The sequence below is a fragment of the Callospermophilus lateralis genome, chromosome 17 (assembly GCF_048772815.1).
Source record: "Callospermophilus lateralis isolate mCalLat2 chromosome 17, mCalLat2.hap1, whole genome shotgun sequence".
Classification (NCBI taxonomy): Eukaryota; Metazoa; Chordata; class Mammalia; order Rodentia; family Sciuridae; genus Callospermophilus; species Callospermophilus lateralis.
The window spans coordinates 38887276-38898128 of NC_135321.1; the positions used below are offsets into that span (position 1 = coordinate 38887276).

A 10853-nucleotide genomic window follows, 5' to 3' on the forward strand; every position below is an offset into this window, starting at 1 on the left:
ATAAATCATCCTGTCTGTCTCAGGTATTCTATTTCAGCAACAGAAAACAGATTAAGATACCAAGTAACTAGCTCTGACCAGTAAAACGTCAGTTTGATCATGTGTCAGCACACAGAGGCCTAATACCACACTTCCTCTTCCCTCTGTCTGCTGGCTAGATGTGACTACAGTGACCCTTGAAGTCACAGACTAAATTAAGCTGCATCTCAGAGCCATCATTTACAAGAAAAAGGTCCTGAAGAATTGCCAGAGCAAGAACTTCTGCATTGGACCTGGCATGAACGAGAAATCACTGAGAATTGGGGTGGTTTGTTATAACTGCACAGCCTCCACCCACCTTAACACAATTACACTATGAATCAAACTGTTTCCTCTTTTTATCAAGTTGTTTTCCTTGCCCTGGCCTGGCAGTCTTTATTCTATCTACCTAGAATGCCTTCTCCTTTTTCTACTTAACTACAAAACTCAGTTTGAGTGAAGGCTATTCCAAGATAGTCTCAGACTTCTTCGGGCTGTTGGCTTCTGCCTCCTTCATACTCTCTCTGTGCTTTGTACCATAGCCCCTTGTTAAAGCAGGATGGATGATATAATTATCTTCTTAAAAGGTTGTGGGCACTTTAAATAAATGCAGGCATCCGGTCTTATTCTTGATGCTTTGAGCACCTGCAATAGTGCCTGGCACATGAGAGTCCTCCATACATGGATTTTGGATTCGTCAAAGCGTATTGGGTGTGTGAGGGTCTCTGTGGTTTTGTCCCTTAATCAGCTGATTGTGCCAGATGGATCAGAGGGGCTGAGTTGCTGCAGATATATCCAGCTGGCTTGGCGCTACTCTTAAAAATCAGTAAAGCACTTAAAAGAAATGCCTGGAGTAAAGAAATGGGCCCTTACCATTCATCTTTTGCTATTCAGCGAAGGTTACAGAAAAATGAAATGTTCTCATTTGCAGAATCTGTGTTTTTAACAGCTGCAGATCATGCTTAATATGTGCTTTGCTTGCAAGACATTGGAAATTTGGATCTCTCCCAGAGTTCTGGCTAGAAAATTGCCAGCAATTTTTTTTTTTTTGCTTTTGTATAAAATTTGAATTTTTTTTTTCCAACGGGGGAAAGGAACAAGTGGATAAAAAAAAAAAAATCAGTTCACACAAAATGGGAGGTGCTTTCATGGGAATGTTTTATTGTCTCTTCCCGAGTTTCTAACATAGCTTATAGAGTAGGAACACTGCATTTGTACAAAGGGAATACTGTCAGTTGTGTGAGATCCTGTCCCTCCGTCAAGCCCCTCATGCTTTGGGGTCGCTGACTACTGCGGTGGTGGAGTAAGAGTAGGGGCTGAGCAGAGCAGCGATGGTGTAGTGGCGGTGGCCAGAGTCATTCGCTGTGAACACCACCTAGAGGACAGACAGAGGACAGACAGAGCTGTTTGTAACAAGAGCCCAGAAGTGTGAGGCACAGTCAGAGAGATCACTGGAAATCCAGTGCAAAATTAATTATTTTTATTTTCTTATCTCATCTTGGGGGAACAATTAGAACAAAAAGCAAAAACTCAAATACACTGGCAGATTAAGCCACTGGAGTCTGGTGCAGTTCTCAGAAATGCCCTTCAATTGGTGAATGGATAAAGAAACTGTGGTACATATACACAATGGAATATTACTGAGCATTAGAAGAGAATAAAATCATGGCATTTGCAGGTAAATGGATGGAGTTGGGGAATATCTTGCTAAGTGAAGTGAGATAATCCCAAAAAACCAAAGGCCGAATGTTCTCTCTGGTAAGTGGATGCTGATCCATAAGGGAGATGGGAGGGGAAACATGAAAGGAATGAAGGAACTTGAAATAGGGCAAAGGGGAGGGAAAGGGAGGGAACATGGGGGTAGAAAAGACCGTGACATGAGACGGACATCACTACCCAAGATTACACTTATGAAGACGCGAATGGTGTGACTCTACTTTGCGTACAATCAGAGAAGTGAAAAATTGTGCTCCATATGTGTGCTATGAATTGAAATGCATTCTGCTGTCATGTATAACAAATCAGAAGAAAGAAAGTAAGTAAGTTTTCTACTGCCTGCATGATGAGTCTCTTGTTTTGCAATTCACACCATAGTCTGGATGGCCCTCGTCTGACTGAGGGGAGTCACAGCCTAACATCTCTTGTCCCTTTTCTTGGCTTCAGAAAAAAGGTGAGGAGAAGGTGAACACCAGCATCCAGAGACTAGAGACTGGCTGAGAAGGTTGACCAACAGTCCTACTTTGAGAACTAGAAATTTGGATCGGGAGGAACTGTTTTTCCTGTTTTACAGATAAGCAAACCAGACTTCTGAATTACTTTACCCAAGTTCATAAAATGACAGAGCCCCACCAGGAAGACAAGTCTCATGTCTCCAAGCCCAGAGATTTTCTTTGTATTTAGCTTAGAAATTTAGATTCTCCCCACCCCCCAGGGAAAAGGAACAAGTGTATGTATATACCAAGGAATGGAATATGAACTAAAAGAATTCTACTTATAATAGAATTACAGAATTCTACTTATAATACAAAGAGATTGTGGAAAAGCCTATTGGAATTCTGAAATGTGTATGAATGCTTTTGAGCTTTCTGACTGGGCCAACTAGATCAAAGTGCCCTTGTAATTCATTAGTCACACTTCTCAAAGTCACTGGAGTAACTGAGACTCAGGGGCTGGGTGGCCTAGGCGACAGGAGGGAGGGAAGTGGGGGTTGATTTGATTGAGGAGAAAGCTGGAGGGCAGTAATGGGGTATTTAGTTTTACTTATTTTTTGTATGCAGGCCCTGGGTTGAGCGTTTAATAGACTTTTTGTTCCAATCAAAGAAGACTGGAAGACTTAGGGACAGGAGGAAAAAAATATCTGAGTGAACCATACCAAACATAAAAAGAACATTCAGGCAAAGGGAGGTGAGACTCTCCTAAGAATCTTCTTCTGAAGAAGAGAGGGACTCCTTCAGGTTCACCCTGGAAGCAACTAGGAAAAATTTCCTAACTTTTTTGGTGACAATAGCCTCTGACTCTGTCTCCCTTAAAATTGTAAAAGGCATAGTCTTGTAATCAAAAATCCATGAAGTGAAGAGGCATATTAGTTCCATAGGAAATTTTCTAATTCTCCTTGGTAAGTCTAATACGGCTACCTGGGTCACTGGCCAGGAGGAGAAGACCAGCTCTGAAGGGCAGTGAGTCTCTGGGAGGTGCTTATCTGCAGGAATGGAGCTCATGGCTGAAGTCACTGTGCACTGTCCCTGGAATGAGGTGTGAGGGGCACATGCTTCACTACTCTCTTTCCCTCTTGCTCCCCTTATTCTTTCAGGCTCCAAACTAGACTTATGACTCTTCCTACTATGTCTAATATCATCCACTTCCCTTCCATTCCAAGAGCAGGGGTGTGTTTTCATTTCCAAATCTCTAGTATCTCCGAGTGCTCAACACATACAGGATTTTATTTTTCAAATATTTGTTGAATGATCAGTAAAGAGTGAATAGTAGCTGATATCAATTGAATAGGAGCAGCCCCTTCGTGGGCTGTATAGTGGTAAACCTTTTCAGATTGGTCCCCTCAGTCTGTGACCCAGGGTGGACGAAGGGCCCAGGGAGGCTAATCCAGTGCTGAAGGGTAGGGCTGAGAGCCTCCTGTGCTGTGCCCAAGCTGATCCCTGCACTCCCCTGCTCAAAACTCTTGTCTTGCTGCCTGGCTGAGGAGTAGCCAGAGACATACTTCCTGGTAGAGGGGACTCCCTTGGTGACTTGTGGGCCCCAGAAGTCAAACAGTCACCTACAGTTTCCTTGGTAACACTGTCTGCTAAAAGAACCGTTCTATGCTAATTGAAATTCTCAACCATGACTAAGCCAGAGAGAATGGCTGCCTTTCATGCTGAGCTATTTTCGATGGAATTACTTGATCTTTAACTCTGACCAACAAATCTGGATTCTATTTCCATGACAGCCATCTGTTTTAAATGACTTAAGGAGTTCAGTCAAGGAGGTGGCAGGGAGACTGGGCCCATGTATAACTGCTGGTGGATCCTTACCTCATAAGGAAAAGAAGAGAATGAACCAAAGTTTACAAATATGGCTTCTTCTTCTTCTTCTTTTTTTAAAACTTGGCTTCTCACAGGAAAAAGGCTTCCTGAGGCAGTGTGAGGACATCAGAAGTGAGGCCAAACCCAGCCTGGCCCCTGCTGGTAAACAGGCCTGCTCCTCCACTTACTAGCCATGTGACTTTTGATGAGTCATGTAACCTCCCATGCTTCGCTTTTATCTGTGATGTGAGGATAATTGGACTGACCTCAGTGGGTTGGTCATGAGGTTGAGCTAGGTTAGTAGAAAACACTTACCATGGCGCCTGACACATGATGTACACTTAGTGATTTTATCTATTGTGTTGCCGTTATTAGTTTGAATTTATTGTCTTTCTATGCATTGCCAAGAATGGCTTATTCAAACCTCTGGGGAGCCAGATGTGTTTTGAATACAGCATTTCCCAGCTTTTAAGAGAAATAAAATGGTGCATCCTTTCTTCTGTTTACCTAACACCTTAAGTGAGGACGGGAGGACTGCCTCATAATGAAACATTAATAATTCTTCAGCAAATAAACAAATGTTCACATGAGATGGGATGAATAGACCACCATAGTGTTACAGAAGTTTATGTTGTCAAATGAGTTTTCACCAAACTCAGAACAGGGTTGGCTTCTCAGAGTGTGGATTTCTGATGGTAACATGGGCAAGGGAACCTGTGGTCATTCAGAGCTTTCCTTATGACACTTAAGGAAACTATACTTACTTCCATGATATGATAAGTGCAAACTGTGCATATCCTGGAGCTTAAAAAAAAAAAAAAAAAAAAAACTCCAGGGTCTGTGTACTCACCTCTGCATATTCATGGAACGGGGAAATGCCAAGTGCCTTCCAGTAGGATTTGGTGTCTAATTCCACCCTGTAGAGCCCTTCTACAAACTTTTCATCTGTTGTGAGCCCATGTAGCTCTCCGTTTTCACCGGTCTTCCTATAAGGTACAGAAGTCTAGGTTAAGTTAGGCCTGAAGGGAATAAATGGCCCAGTAAAGTGGTACCACACACATATGTGTGTGTATGTATTTGTGTGTGATATATACACATATGTATGTGTAATATTATATATATATATATATATATATATATATATATATATATATATATATATATTTCTTTTTTTTTTTTCCCCTTCAACCAAATTAGGAGGGAGAAAACTAGTAACTCTCTGAGTGGCAAGGAATTTTTTGAGTGGAAAAATCAAGTGGCAAGAAATTTTTTGAAACTTTCCGAATATCTCATTGTAGATTTTTGTTCTTATGAGTACAAAATACAGGTATAATGTTAATTTAAAAAGTCTTAGGTCTGGGGAAGTAGTTCAGTGGTAGAGCACTCGCCTAGCATGTGTGAGGCTTTAATTCTATCCTCAGAGCAACAACAACAATAACAATAATAAAATCTTGGGATTCATGGTTGGTGATTGGATGAAAGTTCAGGACACACCCTGGAAGTGGCCATAAGGTGCTCTAAGTGGCCATAAGGAACTCTCCTGTTCCCCAGGACCACAGGATATCACTTTTGTCCCCACTGGCATGTGGCTGCCTTTCAGAGAGTACTATTTGTTCACACTGTGGGAAATCTAAAATACAAAGAAGAGCCTATATTGACTCTTGTTCCTTTTATATGATTGATCTCTTTGGTATTTCTTTGCCCAAACAAAATACTAGGGAAATTCTATTTCTATTTAGGTACCAGCTCAATTGTTGAAATGTTAGAAATGGCTCCCAATTAGACTACAAACCCAAGACGGATAAAAATGGAAGTTGTCTTTAGTGATTTTGATCATGCCTGCCCCTGTTTTTTTTTTTTTCCTTCATTTCCTTTTTTATGTGTTGTGCGTGTGTGTCTTGGTTTAGGAACATCTGAATACTTTTGGTGTCCAGTCTATCTCCCATGTAGAATATCTCCCATGTTGGGCTTGGCATTTTACATAAACATGAGTGAGTTAAAAAATAAAATCTCAATTAAAACTGCATGAGGGAAATGATCTTCCTAATGATGGGTGAAGAAGATTCATAAAGTAGTTCTTGGGATTCAATTAAAACCCAACAGAAATTCTTCTCCAGGAGATGAAATACTTCAGAGCTTCTTTTCTGCTTGGTGAAGAGGGTTTCTTAGTGATGCTTCCTTTGGTTAGTTTGTTTAGGTTTACTAATATGGATTTTGTTTGAAATTCTTGCTAGAGGAGGTAGAAAAGCTCTATGAAAATGATAAAGTGGTTAATAAAAGGTGAGAAGTCATTTTTCCATACTGATGGGTGATGGAGAGATTAGTCTGTGGCTAGAATTTGCCTTACATGTCCTTCTCCTAGATGTTGTTTTTTAAATTGAGCTTGACAATAGCTAGTTTTGTACATAGTAGGTACAAAAGCCCTGGATTCTATATAAACTCCTCCTAGGTGTCCCCTCAATGCTCTTTCTCAATTCCTTTCTTTTCATTAATAAATTAACACACCTTGTCCATCATGCTTAAAATTTTAAGAATTTTCCCAGCATGGATGTCATCTTAGGGAACCTTAGATTCACCTTAGGAATCTGTGCAAATCCTGAAATTCTATGTATATTTCTGTATAGTGTGTTTATTGTGCATTTTTCTGGGAATGGCGTCTATAGTTTTTTCACTTTCTTCAAGTAGTCTGCGACCTGAAAAGTTTGATTCCTGCTAGAGTAGAGGAGTTACTCACTCCTTCTTTTTCTTTTTCTTATCATCAGCCCTAAATGATGCTCTGGTCACTTCCAGCTAAGCAAAGCAAGAGGACAGCCTTCTCAGGCCATATTTGTCTACATTTTCAATCTGTTCATAGGGTTTTTTTTTTTTTTTTGGCGGGGGGGAGGGGTACCGTCGAGCCACATCCCCAACCCTTTTTAATGTTTTATTTTGAGACAGGATCTTGCTCAATTGCTTAGGCCTTGCTAAGTTGCCAAGGCTGGTTTGAACTCACGATCCTCCTGCCTCCGCCTCCAAGCCACTGGGTACTTGTAGGTTCTTTAGCTGGTGATGGAAAAAGTGGAAAGGGTGAATGGAAGGATAGAACCAAATCCCATGGCAGGGTTCTCTGGCAGCTTACCCAGAGGCAAATGGCTCCCAGGTGCCATCAGCCGCCTTTTTGAACACTTTCACAGACACCTCCACAGCAGGACTCCCTCGCACTGCATCTAGGACTTTGACCATCAGAGGACAGTTGGTTTTACCAGTGCCCTGAGAGACATGTGAGAAGTCAACAAAATTAACCAGAATGAAAGGACTTATTCTTTATGGTGTTGGAAATCCACAACAAAGCTGGAAATACATGCTGATCCAATTACCAGTAACATAAGTGTTGACAATTAATGAGCTTTCCCACTCAGTATATTACAGGCATAATTGTTTCCAAAGCAAGATTGGTTTCTGCCTCCAGACACACTGCTATCGACCAGGGACGTGCATAATGAATTTTCAAGGAGAAAATGGGCCCTCTGAGAACTGTTGCTTTGTTCAGCCTCTCCATTTGAGTGAAATACTGAAAAGATGCAATGTGTCATAGGACTGAATAGTTTTTCCTGAGGTCGTTTTAATAAGTGGTTACTATAGTAATACCCTCTTACTATCTGTTGTCAAATAATGTCAGAGTGCTTCCTGGCCTCTTTGGTAGTATTAGTTAATTCTTCCAGAGGATTTAAGAGTCAGATATCTGACTGGAATATTGTTCACCAAACAAACATTAATCAATCCATAAACACATTCAGATTAGCCAAAGGGCCAGAGTATAATCTCTGTAGTTTGCCCCCTAACTATATTTATAAAGGGACGCTTTCAGGAAAATTCAATATTATCAGCTTCATTAAGATGATATCTTTATTTCTATCATGTGTCTGAGGACACTGGTGTGCTAGGCACTGAGACTTAATGCACTAAAGCAACAGAGTCAAGAACACAACAGAGAAAAAAGCCCTAAGCTGTTTTTGAAGTTCAAATCAATGATATTAAATGTAGGTGCTGAGTACCCTTGCCCTAGTAACACGAGCTGGTTGTTAAAGCTGGAAGAAGTCACTTCTATTTAATGTACATCTGCAATGTCCAAAAGGGACTTGACAGAATTAACACTCACCACGGGGTCAGCTTCAGACACAAATACCAGTCCAGCGAGACACAGGAGGAGGAGATGGTGAGAAGCCATCCTGCCGGGACCCAGTGGACTTCTGTGATGGCTACTCTTGGTTTGGGGCTTTTATACCCTCTTTTTCCAATCCAGGCTGCTGATCCCTGCCAATCTGACTCTAAACCTGCTGATTCTGATTATTGACTTAGTCAACAAAGGGAGAATAAGTAACCCACACAAATATGAACCTTGTCTACAGAGATTAGAGCATCGGAACATTAGCTCTGTGGAATATTCTTAACTGGTCATTTGACTATTTGGATCACTAAAACACAACCTAAACAGAGCAAAATTAGCCTCTTCCTGCTTGACTAAAGGAAGCAGCATTCTTGGGATCTTCCACCCCGCTTTATTTCTGTTCATGTTTCCCATTTGCTATTCATTTTTGTCTTTCATTTTAGATGACAGATGTATTTTGTGATTTTTCTTTTCTTTTTTTTTTCTTTCTTTCTTTTTTTTTTTTTTTTTTTTTTGGTGTGTGTGTGTTGAATGACATTAGATTGCACTGGCTTAAATAATAGTACATTGGAAAACATCATGGCACTAGATATATGTCCATGAGCCAACAAGAAAAACCCTCAGCAGTGCTTCATTCTCAAAAGCATGTTTTAGCCAAATAGTCATTTAGTCACTTGGAAGCCCTGTTTAGTGATTTCTCTTCGTTGTGTGTATATGTGAGGATGTATTCTTCCCAGATAAGGTTCACCTCAACCCAGGGAATAATAGCATATTTCAATTTGGTATTGATGAGCCTGAAATTCAGAGAACCAAATCTTTACTGTGTCTCCTCACTGAACATGCAAGAATAGGGCTACCCAGCTGGCTTCTGTCAGAATTAAAATATCTGGAAGGAGGTAGAGATGATTATTAGAAATAGAAACTAGAGTTGACAACATCTCTTCCTCCTGGATGACCTACAAGTCTAGGAATTATAATAATTTGATGATTTATTGATAAGTACCAAACTCTAGTGTGTATGTGCATGTCTGTGTGGCTTTGTTTATGCATAAATTAAGACAGGTCTTTGTCCTTATAAAGACAAATATATCAGAGATAGAAGACAAACATTTTGGACAAATGCATCTCAAGAGTGAGTCCAGTTTGGAGCACTAGAGTTGGGGGAACATTGCCACAGCTGACAGAGTCCGGTTGGAAATTTAATGAGAAATTTTGGAAGGTAAGAGCTTTCAGGGTGTGGGGGAAGGGACAGGAAGGTATTCGAGGAATATGGATGGGTGTAGGAGACTCCAGGAGAGTGGGTTAACTGTAGCAAAGGAATAATGAGCGAATCCAGTGGAGAACATTAACTAGGGCTGGAATCCTGTAGCCTCAGAGTCTGAAGATGAAGTAGCAGTGGAAAGAGTTTTGAATTTGGAGTTAGAGGCCATGAATCATCAGACTCTAGTTCTGCTATTCAGTTTCCTGGACACTTCAGTGAGTTACTTAGTATCTGAGACATTCAGTTTACTCATTTGTAAATAAAAACACCTACTTTTTAAAAATAAAATTCAAAAGACTGTTTTAGTAACTTTTATATAAGATGATACGAAAGCATTTTATACACTGGAAACCATGATCCTGATGTAAAATCACAATTGTAACATGATTTGGTTCAACATCTAGGTCTAAGGAGAAAATCCTTTAATATCATATGTTGTCATCCATTATGCTCTTGATTATTTCCTGTTACTCAGAACCTGGATAGAGTCTGTTGTTCCCTGACTGCAAATCCTAAATCTTCAAAAGTTCTTTCACAACCCAGAAATCTTCCATCCATACGTTTTAGCACTACACCCTGTAGAAACTAAGAATTGCTTCCTATAGACCCTGTGAACTGGCAACGCTGGGCTGCCACCGGGCCAGAGACACCAGTGTTTCTTGAAACAGTTTGAAATAGTTGCTAAAATTAAAATAAAAATCTGGATTTCTGGCTTGTCTTAAGAAATCAGAAAAGATGGCAGCAGTTGGCCTATATCCACAGGACAGCAACCAGCAGCATCTCATTCACACGCTTTCCTTCATGTCAGAGGCCAGGTAATATTTCCAGTGGCACTGTCATACTTGAGGTTCTTTTAATGCATGTCCTGTTTTCCTTGTCTATGTGCCTGCCCAGCCTCTTGAAAATTAGCGTTTGTGATTTTGGGTCTTTCAGTAGCAAGTTAAGTAGTGAATGACAGCTTATTTTCTTTTTGCCAAATAGATATCCCTATTTCTTTGAATGCTTTCTCTTCTGGAATCTTCACCAGAACTTTGTCCTTTGGCATTTTCCCATTAGTCAATGTTCCTCTTCAAATGTGATGCACTAAACTGGATACATCATCCAAATAAGATCAGATCAACTCACAGGACTAGGGCAAAATGTGCACCCTGAGGGCATTACAATTGTAGTTGCTATGACTCACCTCTTCATTATACCACTACCCATTGTGACCCTACGGGTGACAAAGATCTAAAATAACCATGGAGTTTCCATTGTCCTGTGCTTTGCTCATTTTTACAATTTAACCTAAATGTGGAAACTCGAGTTTATCTTGGATTTATCTAATCCAGTTAGTTTTAACTTACCACCTCATCCTATTTAATAGTTGATTCTGTCAGTCACTGAGTTAGAGCACCCTCCAAGCCAC

The 10853-nt window shown here is 40.5% G+C and overlaps 1 protein-coding gene across 1 annotated transcript; it reads right to left on the minus strand.

Moving 5' to 3' along the window:
• Positions 1 to 1285: 1285 nt before the first annotated feature.
• On the minus strand, positions 1286 to 8244 carry Ttr (transthyretin). The gene is made up of 4 exons (XM_076836873.2): positions 8176 to 8244; positions 7156 to 7286; positions 4888 to 5023; positions 1286 to 1393 (listed from the first exon to the last, which is right to left on the minus strand). The coding sequence occupies exons 1-4, from the start codon at positions 8242 to 8244 to the stop codon at positions 1286 to 1288; spliced, it is 444 nt and encodes a 147-aa protein (XP_076692988.1).
• Positions 8245 to 10853: the final 2609 nt, after the last annotated feature.

Coding starts and splice junctions, on each gene's coding strand:
- Ttr (XM_076836873.2), bottom strand. CDS start 8,244: ATGGCTTCTCACCATCTCCTCCTCCTGTGTCTCGCTGGACTGGTATTT. Junction 5,024..7,155: donor TGGGAGCCATTTGCCTCTGG/GTAAGCTGCCAG, acceptor TGTACCTTATAG/GAAGACCGGTGAAAACGGAG. Junction 1,394..4,887: donor CGTTCCATGAATATGCAGAG/GTGAGTACACAG, acceptor TCTGTCCTCTAG/GTGGTGTTCACAGCGAATGA.